We start from the raw sequence: 23,281 nt of genomic DNA, 5'->3' as shown, positions 1-23,281 counted from the left end.
AGTTGATCCTCACTTTGGAGCCTTTCTGTGTCAAGTTTGAATGTTTTGTTGGGAGTTTGCCCTTCAATTTCCTTCCACAGTCCAAACACATGCACATTTGGTGAAGTGGTGTCTGTAATTGACTGTGAATGTGTGATCAAAGTGTTATTTGATTTCAAATTGAACATTTTTCTGTAAAACTAAAAGTACAATAGAATAGGGATACTGAATACTCGGTGAACGTGGTAATGCGTGAATAAGAAGGGGCCGAAGAGGGGAAACCAGAGCAGGAGCAGCTGTAGATTTACTGTTCCCATCAGAGAGTTTGGCCTGCGAGGGAAGTCATGTGAAGCTGCAAGGTTCCCCCATGGGTTCTCACAGCTGCATATACCTTGGCTCTATCTCTCTGCTCCATGTTTTCTCTTTCTCTCCTTTTATTCGTTTCACCTCTTTTTCTTTGAATGCCTTCGTCTCAGCCTCTCTGTCACCCTTCTTCTCCAGTCCACTGAGTCTGTTGCGTGTCCGGCTCCTGGCCTTTTGTCACAGCTCTCTGTCAAACTGAAATTTGAAATCAACCTTTCTTTTATCTCTTCTGACCTCTCTGTCTTACCATGCTCCCTGCTTGCTCCTCCTGCAGTTTCACACTCTCTTCATGCAACCCACATCTTTGCCCTTCTCTGCTCTTTTACCGGCTATTACTATCCGACGTCCCTCCTTTTCTTCTCTTTGATTGTGTCTACCGATTCTCCTTCGCTCATTTTCTTGTCTTCCCCTTCCCGTTAATCCTCTTGTTTCTCGTGTGTTGTCTTTTTAATCTCCCTTTCTTCTTTTTTTTGTGCTTAAAAAAGACAGGATTTTTATTTATTATACATGGAAATGGTTGTTGTTAGGTTTTTTTTTCTTTCCATGGCACAAGCTCATGCTTACTAGATAAAGATTTTTCTCCCAAAAAACCTCGACTCCTCCCCTCCCCACCGCTGTAAATCACTTTCAGTCGTCCCAATCTTCTCTCTTTTAAACTAGAATTTAATGAGCCAACTTTAAAGACTGTGATTGAGCTGAGTCAGAGTATTGTAATCCCCCTCTTCGGACGTTGCTTTCTATTAATACATCTGCTCATAATTTATTTAATTACCGCTGCACGGCTCCCATTTACAGACTCCTCCATGTTTTTGTCACGCTGACCCCTCACAGCGCCTCTCACTTTTAACTTTCTTTCCCTCCCTTTGAACTGGGACTCATTATGTCAGATTCACCGCTGATATTCATGAACGTAGACATGTCAGACATGATGGAGGGAAAAACAAGACTGTATGTGGGCGTTAATGATCTTTCGGGCTGCTACTACTCTTGCGAGTATTGCTTTGTTTATGTGGGAGTCGGGCAGTGTGCTCTGAATGGCCCATTGATTTTAGGCGTGTGGGGCTTTTTAGACACGCACACACACATGGGCTCACGAGCGCACGCGCGCATACACACTCGCACGCACAAAAGGGAGTCTGGGATTCTCTGTGAGGTTTAGCAGAGCCTGTCTCATCTTCCCTGTCTATCCTTTAAGCTGTGCTCTGCTTTCTCACTAAATGCATGGTGGGCTGCCGGGCTGCCCTGAATGACAACGAAGAGTGGTGAGCGCGGGGCAGAAATACCTCTCTGTGAGGCCAGCGGTGCTGCGATGCCATCCGGAGCTCAGGCCCGCTGCAGGCTGTGCACTCGATGGCAGCGCCATAATGATCTCATACATCAGCGTGCAGGAACAGTGAAGGGTGCATTGAACGTCGTACGTGCCCCATTTGGCCGTCGGAATATTGATAGGCACAACAGTTGTTGAAGTCATCATCGGGTCGTTTGTGTGTTCAGCTGGGATTAAGATAGAGCTAACCAATATGCTTAGGCAATATTGCCTGTGGATATTATTGGACGTTTGAGCCTTCGATTCAATTATTCTTCCCTTCCCTGCTCCCCATTTCTCACTGAACCACCTAATTCCATAAAACACTCCAATTCCTCAACATCATGTGCACAATTCCCAGTTTCCTTGTATCCATGCTGGTCTTTTCCCCCGTAATGAGGGAAGTGGTGGCTCCTCCCGGTTCTCCAGTGGCCGTCCGGAGCGGACTCATTATTGTGTGGCACTTTCACAATAAGCGAAAGGGAGACTAATGAACAGTTAGATCAGGCATGCTACAGACAGTGTGTTAGGCACTCCCATTAAGTAAACCACTGTGGTGCTAAATTTGCGCGTTCAAACAGTGCACCGCTGGCTTCTAATCAATTGGCCGAGACGGCGAGTTGCAGCCGCTCCGTAATGAACTCTTATGCCAGTTCAGGAAGGTTAGCCGTCACTCAAATGTGGACTCTGTAGTTTAGAGGCGATTTCATTGTTCCAATGCTTTCATCCAGATAACCTCTGTGTGTGGATGTGTTTGACAAAAAGAGAGATACAGAAAGATACAGAGGAAGAAAAGAAGGGTAATTAGGTATCTTTCCTTGCACACCCAGCATCCCCCCCCCACATGTCTCCCAGAGGGGAAGGCAGCCTCGTCAAAGCCCTGTCATGAATTTTTAACAACCCTGTCGGTCTCCTCTTAGGAGATGTGTGTGTGTCTGTGTGTGTGTGCATATTAGCATGTTCATAGACAGTAAGCGTGTGGTAAAAGGCAGACAAGGTGTTGTAGTGCTATATTATTAATCAATGTCACACAAGTAGCTTAAGTATAACATACGATGTGTCCAGTATCGAGCAGCTTCAGCTTCCACTCATACATCATATCACAGGCAACAAAGTGCCAAGAGAGAATTCCTCCAGCTGTAATCAATAGCCATGTGTTTGTGCAGTGCCCTGGCGCACGTCTCTTATTTATCTATGCATTTGGCAAACTAAACATAACTTTACAAGCCATTCTGTATTTATGCTAATTTAATTTATTAGTGCATCATTAACATGATGTGAGACTACAATAAAAAAAAAAAAAAAACACTTTGGACTGCATTGGAGAGGGGTTATCTGAGGTACTTATCAATAGTCAGTGAACACCCTGCAGTAGATGAGCAGCTTGGAGAAGCAGACAACTGTTCAGGCACTGAAGCAAAGCAATATTCTGCTGTGATGTGTTCACAGAGAAACGTCTTTCAACTGGCAGAAATCGGGGATATGAAACACAAGATATTATGACAAAATGTTTGTATTTACCCTGCTGTGGCAAACTCTTCTCTAATTAATTTACAAGTGTGTTCAAAGTTGTCAGTCTCCCTTGAAAAGAAAAAAAAAATAAAATGCTAATTTCATAATGCAAAGCACTGGGCTTTTTGATGTGCTGTTGCTTAATTGGGCTTGTGTTATCAGTTGTTATAAAACCCGTTACAGAAGCACGTATTGGTCATAGGTCAACAAATTCACCCAGGATTTTTTTTTTCTTATTTTTCCCATTTAATTGATGATAGTATTTTCAAAAAGCAGCACTGAACTGACTCATTCCTCGGCCCCTCGGTGGTGTAGCGGTTCGCATTCGTGCATCATAATGAGAATTCCCTGGTTAAACTTGTGAACCTTCCTTACTGGAGTAAGCATGTTCCTTCTGGGTTCCCTTACACATTCATGCATTGGGTAATTAGTAAATCCAGACAGATGTGATGGCATGCACCATTCTTTCTGCAATAGTGTGCACTTTAGGACGGCTACACAATGCTATTTCAGCAATTTCTGACAGCGGATGACGATCGGCATGTGGCTTCATATCTGTGGTCTCCTGTAGTACAGTGAGGCAGGTTTCATGTCAACACTGTGTGACTGCAGACAGCCCGCAATAGTCAGAAATTCCAAAAGTGCTGACTCACTGCACTGTACGACGACCACCTGCAGCTCTCATCAACAAATAGAAATGTAGCCGAATATAATGAAACAGTCAAATAGATTAAAAGATTTAATGCGGGTGAAAAGCTTTTTAGCTGCCCTGAGTTGAATGGCACTGTATAAACGTTGGATCAAAGTATGTTTCCGTCCTTCATTAAATGGTTGTCTAATAGTAATAGTAATAGTAATAGTAATAGTAATAGTTCTAATTATAACAGCTTAATTTTTTAAATGGACCATTCTTTCGTTTACTGGTTTTGAACGTGAGTCTCCAGAGGATTCAGTCTGGCCTGTATGATGACCTTTCCTTGTGTAAACATCCAAAATAAGATAACCGAAATCCTAGACCCCTCGAAAAACTAAATAAAACAAAATAAAAATACTGCTATTGCTTATTGGTCCGCTGGTGCTTGTGCTGTTTGAGTAAGAGAGGTCATAACACAACCCGAGACCCAGAACTGAGCTGCAAACCTCATAGTGCTCATAGCAAAAATAGTGAAAACTATCTAAATACTAAGAAAACAGCACCTGTGGATACCCTGTGCTTTTTTATTATGATTTCTTATAAAAGTGACGAGCACTGACTTGTGCCTGGAATGCATCCAGGCACTTATTCAGTCACTTGCCAGTGACTGAATAAGAAGATTTAACTAATTGTATTTACATTACAGCATTGGCATTTGTTATGTGATTAGTAAAGTCAGACCAGGAAACACCCTCTGGCTTCAGTTCAATGTGCTGTGGTTGACCCCCGTAACACAGAGGCCTCATTCAGCCCCACAAATAGTCCTGACAGTTCCTTTTTTTCCCCAATGACAGCACTTCCCATATATGGCTTTATCAGCACACAAATGAGCCACGGTCCCAGCTCTCCTCAGGGAACACATTATTAAGCCTTGAATTTGATCCATTTTCCATGATGCACTCTGGGACAAGAAAAAAATAAAGAGGGACCTGTTTGCTAAAAAAGTTCCCCAAGACTGGATGTATTTTCAGCTGATATTTCACAAAGCATAACTGATGATATGACTATATCCCCTTTTTTTTGTTTCAATGGCATAAAACTATAAAGATAAACAGTTTTTATTAAGATAAACAGAGTTTCTTTTTTGTTTTGGTTCAGGATTACCACACAGAAGCTCAACATGAAGTTGAAAAGTTTTACCAAACGTCACTTATTGAAGTAAATAACCAGGCCTGTTTTCAGAGTATAATCAAACTAGCTCAACTTTAAGGGGAGCTCCGGATTCAGCTGTAAATGTGCAGATGGAAATCACTGAAATAGCGTCTGGTGACAGCAAGTGTTACTGTTGACTGACGCAATACAAAAGGTGAAAAAAAAAACAGCATTTGAGCGTGATGCAGGGAGAGAAAATGCTATTTTTGTGCACTGTGTACATGATGTACACCGTGCGCAATCATTTCACGATCACTATTTTCTGCGAAACGTGTCTGTTTATGGCTGGCTGCGTATTTAGCTGTTTACATTCATAGCAGAGGAGGTGGAGACTGGTCTGGAATGGAGCCCAGGACTGGAGGCCAAGGGGACGGGACTGTTGATCAAGAATAAAACCATAGCTGACAGCAGACACATGGCCATAAATACACACACACACACACACACCACGCTTACACTGAAACTGTGTAAAAACACAGAGTGACGTGTTCCTCCCTCCGTCGTCCAGCAGATGGGTGTCATAGAGCAAAGCAGCTATAAATAGTTTATTGCAATAATGTATAATTGGTGCAATTTACCCAAAAGCTCAGATTCTCCGAGGCTGTTGTGAACTTGATTTTGTAAGTGACAGATAAATGAGCAGTTCCTTCTTCCAATAGGTCCTCTTTTTAAATGGAGGCCTAGCAGGGGAGGCATGGTTTAGGTTTAAAGACGTAAGGTTTTGCTCGGGTAGATACACCCATGGTCGTATGCATCAGTGCCTGTCTTTGTTTGTTTTGAATGTTAAGTCTACTTTCTGATTGCACTGTCATCCTTGTTCCTGACAATTTCCACTCGATGCGTTTGTGAAATAAGATCTTTGTAAAAGTCTGCACGACTGATCTAATTAGTTGAGGCAGCGTGGATGTTAAGATGTAAACATCAGGTATTTGTTGTTTCAGGGTCATTGTACTCTTGCTCACAATTCTTTTTCTGTCTCTGAACATGATAAGGTAATAATTTAACTGTTGCAAACTGCAAAATATAGCAAACTACTGTGTAGCTGGAAAGTGATGACTTCAACGTCTGAACGTGCAGGCAAAATTCCAAACTCAAGATTTTTTTTTTAACTGTAACTGTATGGCTGCTTGCATCTCAACCAAGAACTCCACAACATGTTTCATTTCCAGGGTTTGAAGTAAGACTTGTTTAGTTTACGCTCTTCTTTCTTTATTGCTCGGCGTTTATTTCAAAGCAGCGTTGCATCTATCGTCGCTCAGTGTGAGTGTATCAGGACGCAGCATCGAGCAGTTTGTTATTGCTCCTGTTTTATTCAGCAGTGGCCACTTTGATTGTTGGATTCGAAGCAAAGTATGTTTATGAAGCCACTGGAGCAGTGAAATGACTTTTCAGAGAGTTCTGTGTATGTATCACAATCTGTGTATGCATGTTGACATTTGTATGTGTGGAATGAGTCCTGGGTTCTGTGTTTGTGTATCTTCAGATTTGTGCATACACACATTTGAATGTTCTAGTCAAACTGTGTTTGTGTGATTAGATTTGGGCTTGTGTGGTGAGCGGTTCGACTTTTGCTTTGGAAATACCGTTTGTGCATGTGTCATATGTTTAGTGTGTGCTTACTGAGGTTTCTGTCCTCACGTTTACCTCCAGCACGCCTCTCAGTTGCTTGGATTTGGCTGGATTTGTACATAACTTCGAGCTTTTCTTGCCCACAGTCGAGAATCGCAGGGTCACCTTATGTCAAGCCAGGTCTCATCCAGTTCCTGAGATATTATGTTTGAAATCACAGACCGCCGGCGCAGTGCTGCTTATTATTATGAAAGCTGTATAGAGAAGTGGAAACCAGGCAGAGAAAAACACATGAAAATCAGAGCTGCCTGTCAACATGGACAGCAAAGAAAACTGGGAGTTTTGGGCCAATCTCTGTCACAGCAGAGTAACAAACATCCACTTTTAAAGATCCAGCTGGCTGAAGGACAGATCTAGTCGAGATGTCTATAAAAACAGGTGCAAGCTTGATATTGGGAACACGCGTGTTAAAGCTGATCTACTGGGACGCGCAATATGCAAAATAACAGACACTATTGATTTAGTGAGTTTGATGGCATTAATAGAGAATATCAGACGTGTCTATTGAATTTAGCATAATACTAAGCGGGCTATGTGCGAATATATTCATTTCTAATGTGCAATATGATTTACAACATCTCAAACGTTTGTGTTTTATGAGCTGGTCTGGTTCAAAAAGGTTGAAAAGGTTGTGCAAATAGATGCTGTTATTGTTGTGTTATTGTGATGAGAGACAGTTCCTCAGCAGGATCACCAACCTTTTGAATTTTTGAACTTTTTCATGAAGTCTAAAAATTCCTGTGTCATAAATCTTCATATTTTTGCCAATCTTTTATGCATATCTTCTGTTGCTCTGTTTTCCCAGAGCTTTGACTTTTTAACAGACCATCTTCTATTTTGTTTTCTTTTATCTTTTGTGTACCCAAATTCAGGAATATTCGCTGCAATGCTGATATGTTTGGTAAATGCTGCCACCGACACATCCAATTTGACGGCATCTCATTTCATTTTGTGGTCGTGGGAGCTTAATCCAATCAGCTCCTTGGTGCAAGCAAATTAACGGGGAAACGACTCCTTCCCAGAGGCCTGTGCTGCGAAGCTGGGTTTTCTCTTATTGAGGTGACTTTAGGGATTAACCCTGAGTTTTCTGCCCTATCATTCTGGTTCGCTTCCTACTGGGGTAAATCACCATGGTTACTGATGCTGACTGGCTAATCCACTCTCAAACAAGTTATGTCAGGAGATTTTTGGAAGAGTTTTTAGGGATAGATGCAAACCTGATGATTCCATCCATACAGCAGAGACAGTGTGAAGAAACAGCGTCTAAAGAACTCAATGGAAAATAGAAATGAAAAAGAAGGGCACTGACGAAGCACTCTGCCCAAAACATCATAGTGCTGTCCATTTCTAAATTATATTTACTAATGTCAATATTAAGTCACGCATTAACAGATTGTGAATGTCTGGGTTGTCGATCGGAGATAATAGGGAGATGTCCCGGGTATTTCAATCACACTTTTTAGTACAGGCCTCAGGATGTAGTCTCATGTGAAAAGATTATAATGTATACAGTGAAACTGCTAACTGTAGTTTATATATAACTTCAATCATGGTGTCATTTTTGGCAAAATGCATCCAAATAGAAAGTGCAATATCAGCAATGTAGTTTTGCAGCTTGATACGAGATCTCAGTAAATCAGTCAGTCTAATCACACACCGAGGCCTCGTTTACACAACAGCAAAAACCAGTGAAGCAGAAAGGTTTTCTTTGCATTTGAGGACTGTGGCTTGTTCCAAGGTGGTACTTTCCTCTGATGGTCACAGCGCCCCCTTGGGAGACAGCAGGAGTTTTATAGTCTACATTTACCCCTGGATTCACCAGCATCTCATTTGTATCTGTACATATGAATGCTGGCTACTGTCCATTGTTTTAATGTTTATAGTGTAATGTTCTCTGCAAGTAAAATGAACAACAGTGCCACCTGGTGGCCTGTCATGCTAACTACATTGTTTCTCTGTGTTTCTGCCATTGTCGTGTAAACACAAAGCCTTTCTGAAACCAACGAGTTTCTGTAATTTGGAACATGGTCGTAGGCTGAACACATTTTATTTGCATATGCTGACACAAAATCGGGCATGCACACATTATTTGTACTGAACCATACTCTTAAGTTAACAAGAAAAGTGTATTTTTCAAGGAAGGCTTGGCCAAAGTAAGTTAAAGCAATTACAGAAAAATATTAGTCATATATTTAAAGGCGCATTAAGGAGTTTGCACGTTTTATGCGAAACAGCGACCCCTGCAGGCCTTGGGCGTAATGCAGCTTAGTGAAAAACTCGTCCCTGTGGCTCGCGTGCACGGAAGAGGGGAACTCCTTTCTCACTTGTTTAGTAGCGCTCAAGTAAAATGTAAGTTTCTTTTACCTGGTGGAGTCTGTGCTGGAGCTGTGGCAGTGCTAGAAGCCAGTCTTTTCTTATTTTCTGGAAGCTCCAGCTCAGTTGTTGCTCACTAAGCATCTGGCGGAGTAATGGCGGACAAAGCGAAACCTAACCAGCCGGAGCGTGCATTATGTCATTCCTTTCAAATTCTCCCCAAAAAAATGCTGGTGCCAGACCGGCACTGCAACTTTCAAGTGACAATTTAGCGCTGTTAGAGGTACTTGTAATGAATATGTCAGGGCACATTGTACACATCATTAAAAATGTGTGACATATTTATGGTGGAAAATAAGTATTTTTAAGGTTGTAAAACTCCTTAATGCACCTTTAAAACACAAAAAAACAAAGAGCTATGCAACAAACCTCATTACAGGCAAACAAACTACTGCGTACATGCAGATATCACGATGCATATACAAATTGAGACAGAGACATGCAGCCCTCCACATGCACTAATATATTTGATCATGATTTACCATAAACTGACGACAATTGTTTTCCTTTATTTCACGTAACCCTTCACACTTGCAGTCTAATAACCATGAAAGGTTTTCTGTTTTCATTCTGATATTCTGATATTCTCGTATTTAGTAATCAGTGAATCCTCCAACACCAAGCTCGCCCTGCAGTTTGAGTCCTGCTCATGTTATCATAAAGATGTCCCCAGTCTCTACTGTGCTTTTTACCATAACAGTCTTTGGCTCAGTTATGCAGTAATTAAGGAGACGTTGTGAAGTAAGTCTACCTAATGTAGATTTCTATCTAAATTCCTGTCATATTTCATTCCCCAGAAACTGGCCACAGCTGCTGAGTACTTCCAGACGAATCATGCATGGCAGAATGAGTTTGAGGTAACAGAGGAAGAGAAACACACACACGCACGCGCACACACACACAGACTTACAGGATAATTAAAAGTGTGTGCTTGTGTTGTAAATGTTGTGGATGCTGGAATCATGCATCCACAGAAAAACAAACAGTGCTGAGAACGATGAGACTCTCCTGACCACACGTTACTCCAGCGTCTGAACAGCCTCAATCTGTTCGTGTCTGCATGTCATTAGAAGTGATTATGTATCCATTAGCAATGGAGTTTATTGCATTTCATACACATTATAATATAAACTTAATTTTAGTTGACAGATACTTTCTTCCCCCAGAGAATCACAGTGGTGGACAATTAAAGCAGCGAGTAAAGCAATGGTCGGGAAGAATACATGTCATGGAAAACTCTTATATATTTGTCTGAGCAGTGAATTAGCATACTGCTCTTTCAGTGGCAGAAAAATGCTTTCCAAGAGCGATTGGAATACAACACAGGCACAAATGTCTGGAGAAAAGAACACTGCACATTCATCCCAACTCACACAGTTTTCATTTAACTGGAAGCACAGACCATGGTCTTCATTTACATAAAATTGGAGCATTAAGTAATTGGTGCTGTCAACACTAAAACATTAAAATAAAGAAATGTGTGGTAGTGAATGAAGCATTTCATGATTGCATAAATGTGTTTGGTTTTTATTTTTGTGATATTTGCGCCTCTTTGTTGTTCACAGGGTGATGAAATTGCCTACTACAATGCAAAGGACAATGTGAGTGTGCGTTCTTCCTTCTGTCTATTTGTTCTGCCTCTCTGTAAGCCCCTGCAAACACACAGGTCAGACTCAGACATGATCCAGTAATATAGTTTTTTCTACTCAGCACCGCGCTCCGTCCTCCTCCTTTTCACTGCCTCTTATTTTCCTTCTCATTTTCAGTCTCCTATTCACCGCATTCATGCTTTTTTTTTTCACGCTCACTTGCTATCATTGCCTCAGCTTTCTTTTTTTTTCTTTTTTTACACTGCAGTCCCTCCTTCCTTTGCCTCTTCTTCGGGTCTTTCTTCCCATGTAGCTTCCTCTCTGTCATCCCTCCTCCTCCCGCTCGCTCGCTCAGGTGAAGAGGTCTCTGCCATGTTTCTCCTCTAATTGACAGATGAGATGTATGAGCTGGCTACGCTGTTGCTTTATTAGGAAGCAAGTGTTCACACTATCCCTTCCTTGCTTTTCCCCCCTCTCGCTCTCCCCACCTCACTACCTTTCCACGCCGCATTCCTTCATCCATATCTCATCACGCTTTTCTTCATACGTCGCCCTGTCTCGGCTGTTCTCATTGATGTAAATTGGTGATTGCGCTGCAGGAGTTATAAATCTCAGCCAGTGGGGTGAGACAGTCTGGCTGCTCCGCTCTCCCTTCAAGTGAAGAGGATATGAGAGGAAAAGAAAGCAAGACATCATCGGGCAAACAGTCGATAATGCTATATTTTTTTAACAAGCTGGGAGGGTGTGAAAAGTGCAGCAGCGACGTCGCGTCAGATGGGATTTGTTGATGAGGATGTGCAGTCAGACTGTCCTTGAGGCCCTCTTGCTTTTAAATAAACAGACAAACTGTTCCATATATGCCGGGAAGCTTCTGGAAAATAATTCGAAGGGGCTTTCTGTGAAATTCTCAACATAAGGTCAGAATTACTGATGCCATGTTGTTTCTATTCCCCCCTCCTCAGCTGGACGCAAATGAAACAGAAGGCAGGAAATACAGGATTCGACCAGACTTTAAAGAGGACCCATTATTTAAGCGCTTGACCGATCACAACCACACAGCTGTCCACATCCCCACTGACATCTATGATGGCTGTGAGTACATGCACACGCACACATATGGACACTTGCATGCATCCGTACGCTCGCCAGCCCAAGTGGTAACCATGGATACGACTGACATCTGTTTACGGATTGTTCCTGTAGCAAACATGCTCTCAGCTAAATGGCGGCTTAAAAATAGTGACGCGAGACTATAAGATCTACTGCTGTGTCTCGCTGCCCCATACAAAGCCATATGTCCTTGAGATGTGAGTGCAGACAGTCTTCTCACTGAAATGAACTCATTTTCTTCATTTATCCACTGGAAACCTCTTAGTATTACTGAGTTTTTCTATCGATATGTGCAATTTTGATTTGGTTTTCTGTATTTTCAGAGTGCACATGTCAGAAATGGATCCTTTTTTAATGTATAGTAAATATACAAATTATACTTAAAGGAATATCTATGCTTCATGCATACATGGTGGCTGTGTAAAATTTTCTCTGCACTATGTCCTTATTTAAGTTCATGAAGCAATAATGATGGTGACGTAAGCCAATGTTCGTGAGCCGCATAACACAGAACCGGTGTCATTATCCTGGTATGTCAGGGTTCAAAGAAAGGACACAGGCGCAGATGCAGACTGGCAAAAAAGCGAGCTCTAAAGATGATGAATCCCCCCCCAAAAAAAATTTTGATATGCAAAAGGGCCAGAAATAGAGTAGGACAGGCAAAACGAAAGGCAGGAGTTAAACAAAAACTAAACAGGACTAGACAGCAGCTGATGAGACGTGACTTAACAGCGTCAGTGAAACTGACAATGATCTCCTTAAAAAAAGGCTTTCTAACCACAAAAAATGACTGGGGTTTTATAAACACACAGGGAGTGAGGACTTAATGAGATGCAAGGGTAAAGACAGCTATACACCATAGACTTGGTGATTTTGGCCAATTCAAACACGATTGGTAATTGCAGTGATATCTCTGATCACAGCTTATTATCCGTGGTTCTGCCTCAGAAAGCCAGGCAGCTTCCTGGACAGTTATTGTCACGGTTGTAAGGACCAGTAGCAGGACAGCATTTTCTGACAGTGTCACAAATTCCAAGGTCGACGACTCACTATCGTGCACAGTGTGATTGCTGTTAGGAGTTACAGCCGCTGACAGCTGGGACTACTCCATGTTGTTAGTGTTGTAGTTGCGGTGTAAATATGTGATTTTGAGGGATTTTTTTTAACGATGAGATTTGTCCTTCAAAATAACAGTGCTCTTTCACCTTTTTGCTTCAGTTTTGACCTGAAGCAACTGCATTGTCGTTGGTTATCTTTGTTATATTGATCACATCCACGATTCCCAGCAGAAGCCTCTCAGAAGCAGAGCCGTTTGTTGACTTGATTTTTGTGCTGTTGACCTCTGGTTAGCCGGATGTTACCAGGTTTAATTCCATAGTGTAATTAAGACTTGAAATTACTTTCAGAAAATGAGTGCACACTGTATTGAAGCACCCTACTAAAATCCAATAGAAATGCAGCAGAAAATATCATTATGATCCAAATGACTGCAGACCCCCATCACAGAACATGAGAATTATACTCTTCATTTCTTGCTTTTTCTTTGTTTTTGTTGTTTTTCCTTGTAGGCATTGGCAGAATATGTAGATGTCCATGGCACGTTGTTGGTATTAATATAACCATGTGACACAGTGTTGCAGGTAATGGACTCCTGAGGGTGTAGGGATGAGGCAGGAGGTGTGATCGTGAACAGCGAAAGACACAACATAACAAATAACCACGACATGAACAGACAGCAAACCATGATGGAAAACCTGAAAACACCATACACAGCAGTGAAGTAAATAAAGCACACACTGGACCTATAACAAGACTGAGGATTATTCGAAATTATTGGGACTCAAATTCATACCAGAGTAATTTAGATCTGACTGAACCAGACAACAAGTGAGCAAAACATAATGACCTTTAAAAGTTGAAGCCAGTAATGTTCGTGTCGAAGAATATCTAATGTCAACCTCTGTGTTGTATTAGGTACTTTCAGTTCAATTGTTAAAGGTAGAAAAAGGAAAAAAAAATCTGCTGTAAAAACCTGTAAAGTCTTACAAGACCAATTTTATGGAGCCAGATGATATGGTCAGAGGTCCAGTGAGAACACAGGCCTTCTGGGAAAGTTCAGATCTGATCACGCACGGTGGAGTTGGAGGATGTTTTTGGCCGTGTTTGTTATAAACCTACAGCTCTGATCATTTCACCGTCACGTGGTGACATTTACCTTTAGTGTTTTAGAATAATTTGCTTCTCTGGAGTCCCTGTGACATTAGCACAGCTCAACTTGAATGTCAATGACTTAAGGATGGTCGGTGGAATATCTTAACTGTGTTCTGAATTATGTATTATATTTGAGTAGCTTTTCTTCTGTTTTTACATTTTAAACTCTTCGGGTGATTACAGCACGACAGTGAGAGCAGTAAAGCTCGATAAGCACAGGTTCTCCACAAGCAGTTACACGGGTCTCTCTACATGACGATGTTTCCAGCTAACAACTGCACGGATGCCAGCTGACCTGACAGCTTGTGTTCCTTCAGCCGTGTTTCTGTCAGAGCAGACGCGCGCGTATTTACGCTGGGATTTTCAGTAATTAGCATGCGGCGGGATGTTGTGCGTCAGCACCGACTTGAAGGGGCAGCGGGACGGAGCCGCTTCCTCAGCGTGGACTTCGACCTGCTGGGGAACCGTCTGGCGCCAAGGTCACGTGCTTCACCTTTCCGCCGACCCCCGGACAGAGGAACGCCGATGGGAATCGATGGTTATTTAGGGTCTGCTATCCGGAGCCGCGTTGAGTCTGGTTTTAGTTCTGTGTGTTTGCAGACATCGCGACCGCCTCACAATCCTGGCTGTGCGCCACGGCTTTCCATGTGCCCTTTCTCTCAGTGATGCTGTTTATAGGTGGTCCGTAATGAGTATGCATAGATACGCCGGGCTTCTGAGACCTATCCGAGGCTGATGTCTGATCTGAATGAGATGAAAGAAACTCAAGGTGTGTGTGTGTGTGTCTGTGTGTGTGTGAGAGAGAGAGACAGAGAGAATCAAGTGCTAGTAGTCCATTGTAATGAGCAATCTATGTTACAGGAATGAAGAGCCTTATTTCAAGATGTCAGGATTTAGGCGAGAAGCAAAGTTGAAGTGGGCGTAGTGTTGATGAAGATGAAAAAAAAAAAAAAAAGAATATATCACATAAAGAGCAGCTTTTTTGAGGGTGACTACATGGTCATGTATTGTGCTCGAGAGGACCACCATGCAGGGCTATTTTGTATGCCAGAAAAGAAAAAAAAAAAAAAAAAAAGACAGGAGATTCATACGTTATTGAGGTTTCAACTCTCCAATTTGATCTCCACCCTATAAATGTTCCAGGAATAGCCCTTTGCTCAGCTGGAGAAAATTGGATTTTCCGGGTAAAGTGGACGGTAACTTTATGAAATCAGCTTCATGCGTGTGAGATGAGTATTGAACACAAAACAAACACCAACAGAAATCGACAACAAATGAAATGATGAAAACAAAATAATTTGACTATAGTTGAAGAGGGCACAAAGGAAAGCGCGAAGATATATACGATGTTTGACAGACAAAAGAGAAAACAGCCACGTTCGGTAAGAAGAGAAGCCGAATCGAAATGCTGAAAATTTATGTATTCAATATATGTGATGCCTCGGGGCAAGGCACAGTTAAAAAGGTATTCTGAGGAGAGTGATGTTTCTCATTTTGAGGATAGCAGCTAGCTAGCAGCTTTGTTGCTTCAAAAGAAAAGAAATAAAAAGAGCTGAAGAGATGGATGGCAGCTTTGAAGCAAGGGGTGATATTCCCCAAATAGTCTCTAATTATTAAGTAAGACATCAACCGTAACACATTTAATATGTCACCATTAGTCCCACTCTAACCTCTGGCTCTGGATCAGTCTATTGATGCGTTTAGTTTATATGCAGAATTAACATTCATATGCTGCTTTTACTGCTGTGGCAACAAAAAAAAAGTTCCTTTACAAGACTATATGTGTAGCACTGCTACACGTGACGTATTCAATCAATCAATCAATGTAAGCTTGGGTCAAGAGAAGTTCAAAGACTTGGATTTTATTAACATTTTATGACCAAATAATGATTTATTTTTTAATTTATATAGATAACTAAGAAAGTTATTGATTCTGTTTATGTGTCACTTCTCCGGTGCCTGTTGGTCAGTGAGAAACACTGCAAAAATGTCTCTAGGAATTTTCATTCAGGACCCAGTTGACAGTAACTGTAAATGTAACCTGATCGGCCACATAAGATTTATTTTTACACATCGGCCAATGCTCATCACAACTTTCCCATCACAGGCAGCTCACATGCTTGTTGTTGCACAAATTAAAGAAACGTGACGGAGCATTCATCATGCGCTTCAGAGATATTTTGAAAATGCAGGCCGCTTTGCTTTGTTTCGTTTTTAGACACAGTGTCTCAGGCACAGAAGTTGAGATAGTTTATTGACCGATGAAAAGAAAATGCAGCGTCACAGCAGCATCACTTCAAACCCAATAAAACAGACCACACCGAATAAAAACCTAATCAGCCACGATGGATGAAGCTCAATAAAAACTCGAGAATAAAATACTGGTGTGTTATACTAAAAGAAAGCACACAGAAAAATGTTGAGGTGATCAATACCATTCAGACGAAACAGGATTTTAGCCCATTTTCACAAAAACTGTACAAGTTACAACATACTTATAACTCTAAAAAAATGTGAATAAAAGTGGTTAAACAACAATGTAGTTTGAATGTCTTAGCTTGTTGAATTATTGATACATAACAGCTCACTTCCAGTATTATTTTATTAGTCTTTTTTTATTACTGTCAATTGTATTTTCATTTATTTCTGTTATAAAAACACCGTATGATTGATTGAGGCCATGAGAAAAGAATTCATTATCATTAAAAAAAAAAAAAAAAAAAAAGGTTCTTTGTGCTCTTCTTTGCGCAAAAGCTCTTTTGTGTTTCAGAAGCCTTTAATACTTCGTGTTGCATTTCTTTGCGGACGTTACGGCTCTCGTGTTATCCTGCTGAGATAAACTCGTCACGAGGTGTAGATTCAGTGTGCCATCAAAGCCACTCCGAATGCCGCTGGGGAATTCATTAGTGTCAGTGGCAATATGGGCAATGAGAGGGTCGTGTATCCCTTATGAGGCAACGGAGCAGTTTAGCTTATCACATAACACGACTGACTCAGGACTCGCCAAAACCCATAAAAAATATTAAAAGACAACACATTAGTAGCTTTTATTGATTCTCCTTTCTCCAGAGAAGTTGTGCATAAATGTATTTTGACATGTTTCGTCAGCCCAGAGGATAAATATGTATTTATGTGCCTATTTTTCACATTATTTGGCTAAATAAGTAAATGAGCAATCATGAGTGTAGAAATGTACTTATCTATTCATCTGCTTCACTCAAAAGCATCACATGCACTTTTCTCATTATCTATCAAGCGGTGTGAATATACTTCCAATCCATATTCCTTTAAAATTCTGCCCGTTAATGAGAGAAATACATTACTGTGCACGCACGCGCTGCATGCTGTCACTCTCTCTCTCTCTCTCTCTCTCTCTCGCTCTCTCTCTCTCTCTCTCTCTCTCTCTCTCTCTCTCTCTCTCTCTCTCTCTCTCTCTCTCTCTCTCTCTCTCTCTCTCTCTCTCTCTCTCTCTCTCTCTCTCTCTCTCTCTCTATAATAAAAACCATGCACTCCTGGCAACCGCGGCTTCATTAACTCGCCCCTCTAGAGGCATGCATGTAAATGAACAGTGTTTGCTTTGCACATCAATGAGTCACATCACACTCAATACAGGATACCAGTGTGTCCCACATATATGCCTCTGCTTACGCATGTATATATAAAAAAAGAAAAAAAAAAAACTCCATATGAAAATATATATGGTGCTGCATTTTATATGAAGAAAGAGGGGAAAAGAAATCAAGGATGACAAAATAAGAGGAGCAGTGGAGAGACAGACAGAGAAAAGATAGAGTTGGAGCGGCATGTACTGTGTCTCCATCCATCATAGTGAGTGTTATGTGGCTCTGAGCTGTCTGGGTGCTGTGTCATTACATCCATAATGCCTGTTGCCTCTCACAACACACTCTATCAATCAAATGCATGCGCGCATACACACACACACGCGGACAAGCAGGTTATTGCGGGTTTTTTTGGCAACATTTAGCGTGGTTTAATCATGGGTATACAAATCTGTCGCTAGTGTGAAGGATAATTCTATGAATTACTTGTATGAAGCAGGCACTGTCTGCTTTGCGGACTTCATATTTGCTCACGTTGCCTGCTGTGAAAGTGGACTGACACCATGTGGGCCTGTGTGTGAATCTCAATGAATGTGCTCATTTGGATGTCCACAAGTCTGAGTACACACACACACACACACACACACACACACACACACACACACACACACACACACACACACACACACACACAAAGACATGCAGATGTGAAATCTGCTGACAAAAAGTGTTTACCATTTTGCCAATGTGTCTGTCTTCCAAGTTGGTTGTTTTTCTTTTTTTTTTCTTTTTTTTTTTTTTTGACATATTTTTGCTTGTTTGTGTGGATTTTCAGCCAACATTGTGCTTAATGAATTGACCTGGACGGAGGCTTTGGAGGACGTGTTCAAGAAGAATCGAGAAGACGACCCAACACTTCTCTGGCAGGTGTTTGGTAGTGCTACAGGCTTGGCTCGCTACTACCCAGGTAGAAAAGAAATAAATAAATCAAACTGCGCTCTCTGTTAATCAATGTGATCCTTTAGCACCTGAAGCTATGTCGGTTTCCGTCCTTCTCAACTCTGCTGGTTGAAGTCAGATAATTACTGTTGAGTTGCCCGGCGCTGCATGTTAAGAAAATAAATGATAAATTAATATGCAATTCAATTAGCAAATAAGGTCAACCTTGCAGATGTCTTCAGTGAGATAGCAGACTCTCTGTGACTGCAGCAGTCAGACGCTCCTCTTAACCGTTTTCTCTGCCAAGTCATTTCTATTCATGAGATTCCTTGTGATCATTGACTTTATGTAGCTTTATGGGAAAGTTTGTGTCTAATATTCATAGACTTACATCCCTGAATTTATTCCTGCGAGCATCCCAGGCAATCTCAGCCTCTCGTAGGAGCTTGTTTTCACGATCCCGCTCACTAATAGTGAGGCTAATGTGATTAGCGGCTAAACAATGCTACCGCCCTTGTGTTTGGCTGTTCAATTACAGCTTTAGTATGCATAAAACATGTTATCATGCAAATGACAGGATTTATTTAGAGTCCTGTTCCAACGAGCCGACTGTCATTATGACATAAATTGTGTCTTTTCTTGTCTTCACAATGACTGACGGCGACTCTGCACCGCTGAGTCGAATGTGACGCTGCATATCTCCAGATTCTTGCACGTCGACGCCCAGTCTGTCAGTCTGATGACTCAGAAATGACAACAAAATAGAAATGTGGTTATTCGCTTGGACTGTGATCAAAATTATTATCTATTCATACAGTTTGTAATCTCATTTCCCAGCCTCTCCCTGGATGGACGCTCGAAAGACTCCAAGTAAAATCGATCTGTATGACGTCCGCAGGAGGCCGTGGTAAGGAAAGTGTGAAAACTGGCATCAATAGTGATGTGATGAAAAAGCAAGCTTAATAGCACTTTATATTTCATGTGTAAATCCAACTTCTGTAAGTTGCTGCTATTTGGTTTGTTGAGCAGGTTATTTATTTACATCCAAAAAGATGGGAGAGCATAATGACTTTCAGGTAAAACTGATAGTGGAGTAAAAATATTTTATCCAGTGACGTCTTCAAGTGCTCAACGTAATCGTAGTATAGTTGATCCCTTATGGACGAAGCAGTGAAGAAGATGGATGGATGGATGGATGGATGGATATCTCTTTGAGAAAATGTGTCATTTAGATTAATGCTGTCGAAAAAAGCAAAGTCTGAAAAGTCTCCAAGCAGCTGACAATATTAAATGTATTTTTTTCTATTCTGTTATGTTGAAAAGTTTTTATTGACTTAGCAATAATATAATCCTTCGAACAAATGTAAAAAAAAAAAGTGTTATTCCCGATTTAATTATTATGCAAATTACTTGATTTCGACACGTTATTAACTGGTGCTGACAGAGTCTGAGTCTCTGTCCCGAAATGTGCTTTCATTCATTAATCCATTCACCCATCCAGGTACATCCAAGGAGCCGCCTCACCTAAAGATATGCTGATCCTCGTGGACGCGTGAGTTGTTTGATAATGTCACTGAACCTTCTCACATCAGTCATGATTTCCCCTGATTATAATGCTTGCCTTTCCACGTTCGCCACATAACGTCATGTATTTCCCTGTTGAGAAGCGGCTCTAATTACACTGAGTGAAGTCTCCCAGGACGAGAAGGGAGCAGATGACGGCAGTGAGGAGCTCCTAGATATTTCCTTTTGTTTGTCCTTCTTTTAGGAGCGGGAGCGTCTCTGGTTTGACTCTCAAACTGATCCGGACTTCAGTCAGTGAGATGCTTGAAACTCTGTCGGACGACGACTACGTCAATGTCGTCTATGTGAGTTTTTTGATGTTTTTATAAGACTTTGGCTTTAAAACATGTGTGTGAATCACGCAGAGATGCTTCCACATAGACAACAAATGCCCATACACACACATGCACTGACAATAGAGGCTGGGAGATGGATGACAGGTAATGAAATATGGATTTCTCGCTGGTCTGGCCACCCTGAAACACGCCTTTAATGAAATAACCACTGCTCTATTTGGTACGCGGGATTAAAACACCATGTTACACCCCTCCCACCCCAACTTCATATCCACAGATGTGGAGTCGTGCGTGTATGAAACCATCCCCACTCCTCCCCACGAAAATTAAATGTGCACCCCCTGACTATTGCGGACCCACGGAAACACCCATTCATCACCTCCTCCTTTCTTCCACCTTTCCATCACTCGTACCTTTCATCACTGAGCCGTGTACTTCTCTGCGTTTCGCCGTGCACCTCCATTCATCTTGTTGCGTCAATGAACGATCTCTTTGTACACCGCGCACGTTCACTTCAATACACAATACTGTAATGTTCTTTTCTTCATAGTTTTTCAACTTTCTTTTCCCTTCAGTTCTACTTTTCTCCTCCACCCATCACTTTGATCGCCCTCCCTCCACACCGGTCCGCTCTCTCTTCATCTATTCCAGGCCTTCCTTGCTTTTGATTACACTCAGGAAGAGCCAATCAGGAGATTGCGTGATGCGTAGATGGGCGCCTGTGGAGGTGTTTATTGAGATAGCTCTTTATCGAGATTGGAACGGTCCTCATTCTCTTTGCACAAAGATAGCCGTTCAGGCTCTGTTTCCTCTCCCCAGGGACTCTTTGTCTTGGACACAATGCATTCTGTTTCAGGGAGGACTTGTGATTCCTCAACGATGTGCAATTATCTGAACCAGGTTGAAATTGTGCGTGTGTGTGTGTGTGTGTGTGCATGTGTGTCAGAGAAAGCAAGCTGGACTTAGAGGGATTTCCTTAATGGGTACACTTCAATTGAGTTCTTGCCATTTTTGAACTTCTTTTGCAGCCTTTTAAAGCTACAGTGATGTGGATGTAGAGCCAGGCACCCAGCGGCTGGGTTAAAGTGTTGAAAAGGCATTTTAGTCAATCTTGTTGCATATTTTTGGAATATTACTTCATCCAGGATAGAGTCATGGGGAAAGGAGCGTTTTCCCATCAAACAACAGGCTGTAACATATGTATCCACAAGCAGAACAAGTTAAGGCTAATCCAGGTGCAAAGAGGTTCCTTTCAGCTTCCCCGATCCCCAATGTTATGTGTTTGCAGTCGATAATGGGGATTTATTTGTGAGACTATTTGCCTTCAATGTTAGGAACTGCATTTTAATATTATTGTATTGTACATCAATAATTCACATTAGAACCAAATGGGTTGTTGAACACACACATGATAATGGCTGCGCGAGGACGTTTTCTTTCAGGCACGCCGTGATCCATTACAGCAGCTCAGCTCTAAATGCTGCTTTTCCAAAGGCAGCAACGTTCAGTGTTATTCAAGGCTGATAGGGGAGCTTTTAATTAAACGTGACCTTCATTTTTCAGGGTGTAGTTTTCAGGGGTATTGAGCCGGGCTGCATTATGTTGAGAGCTGTTTGCGCTGTTCTACTTCTTGTATGTTAATGGACGAGCCGCTGTTCTAGGTCACATTGGATTGTACAAATGTCTCCAATGAAGCGATTGTTGAAAGTAAGCCGGGGCAGAAGGCTGGGACGATCCAGAGAAAAAAATTCACGTGACACAGTGAGAGCAAGCAAACTCCTGCAGCCTGGATGCAATTTTGGGTCTTCTTGCTGTGAGGTAATAGTGCTAACTACTGCTCTGCAGTGCTGCCAATCCTCATTACAATTTAGCTTTCATTATTGTAAAGATCTAAGGTCGAGGAATGCTGTGGCGTTTCCACACTGAGGTGCGGAAAAATGAGCAGGAGGACGAACAGACAAGTTTTCAACAAGTCAACATTTCAGCCACATTATCTAAACAACTCCGTGTGGTGAAGCAGCTCAAAGCTGGAGAGGCATCCAAGATGTTAGTTAAAAAGATCCCTCTTTACACAGGAAACAAGATAACAATGGCGGCTACAGTTCCGCCTGATCTAATATTGTTCGAGAAGCTCAACACACTACTGCATAATTTGTACCTCGTCTTTCATCAATGAAAAAAAAAGCATAATTAAGAACAAATTATCATAATTAGGTTTTTTCTAACGATAAACAGTAATAAAAACTCGCAGGATGTTGAGGACGTCTTGTTTCTAACAGTAAAGCAGTGGTCAGTTTGTCCCTGGTTTATTCTTCCTGCCTGTCGCCGTCTTCCTCTCCTTCCGTTTCTTTCTGTCACAGACTCAATCGCTCATGCACACAGCGCCCTGTGTCTGGCCCACAGGGTGTAGGTACCTGTCACTAAATCATTACTCTCTGATATTACCCATAAATCCCTCCTCATTAACAGCAGCCCAGGGACTGGCTTGGCATTTGGTCATGGAGGATGCTCACACTCACTTAACAGCTGCAGCAGGTCAGATGATTGCTGATGGCTGCCTCAATGCCTCTATTTTTTTTTTTTTTTTTTTTTTTGTCTGTCCCTCTCCTGACTTTTTTTTTTCGCCCCACACTTATGCTCTCGCTTTCACCGGAGCTCACGGCGCACGGAGCCTCTGTCACTTTTATCCAGCCAATGTTAGCCGGTGTCAGTCCAGTGGGCAAGCCCGAGCGCTCCACCAGAATAGCAGAGTCCGGTGGGATTAGAGCCAGAAGATTAGTCTTCTCTCTTGTGTCATCACTAATCCATTCCCAAGGCCTGGACCGCCTCACACACACACACACACACACACACACACACACACACACACACAGACATACACACAGGAGCTGGTAATGGGATCACTAGAGAACAGTGGAATTTAAAGTCGACTTACATTTATATTTTGTGTGCATGTCCACTAAACTTGTTTTACAGAACTTTTTCCCCCCCAGTAATTACGCATT

The 23,281-nt window shown here is 41.8% G+C and overlaps 1 protein-coding gene across 1 annotated transcript in view; it reads left to right on the top strand.

The window, feature by feature from the left end:
• LOC115392614 (voltage-dependent calcium channel subunit alpha-2/delta-1) overlaps positions 1-23,281 on the top strand; it is a 65,161-nt gene that overhangs the window by 15,784 nt on the left and 26,096 nt on the right. The window contains exons 4-10 of the mRNA XM_030097335.1: positions 9,806-9,865; positions 10,574-10,609; positions 11,560-11,689; positions 18,314-18,445; positions 19,255-19,324; positions 19,919-19,969; positions 20,186-20,285. Of these exons, the coding sequence (XP_029953195.1) occupies positions 9,806-9,865; positions 10,574-10,609; positions 11,560-11,689; positions 18,314-18,445; positions 19,255-19,324; positions 19,919-19,969; positions 20,186-20,285 (579 nt within the window). The remainder of the gene's footprint in view (positions 1-9,805; positions 9,866-10,573; positions 10,610-11,559; positions 11,690-18,313; positions 18,446-19,254; positions 19,325-19,918; positions 19,970-20,185; positions 20,286-23,281) is intronic.

Source organism: Salarias fasciatus, chromosome 7 (assembly GCF_902148845.1).
Source record: "Salarias fasciatus chromosome 7, fSalaFa1.1, whole genome shotgun sequence".
NCBI lineage: Eukaryota > Metazoa > Chordata > Actinopteri > Blenniiformes > Blenniidae > Salarias > Salarias fasciatus.
The sequence above is the reverse complement of the archived record's forward strand: the minus strand, read 5'-3'. Positions and strand labels throughout refer to the sequence as shown.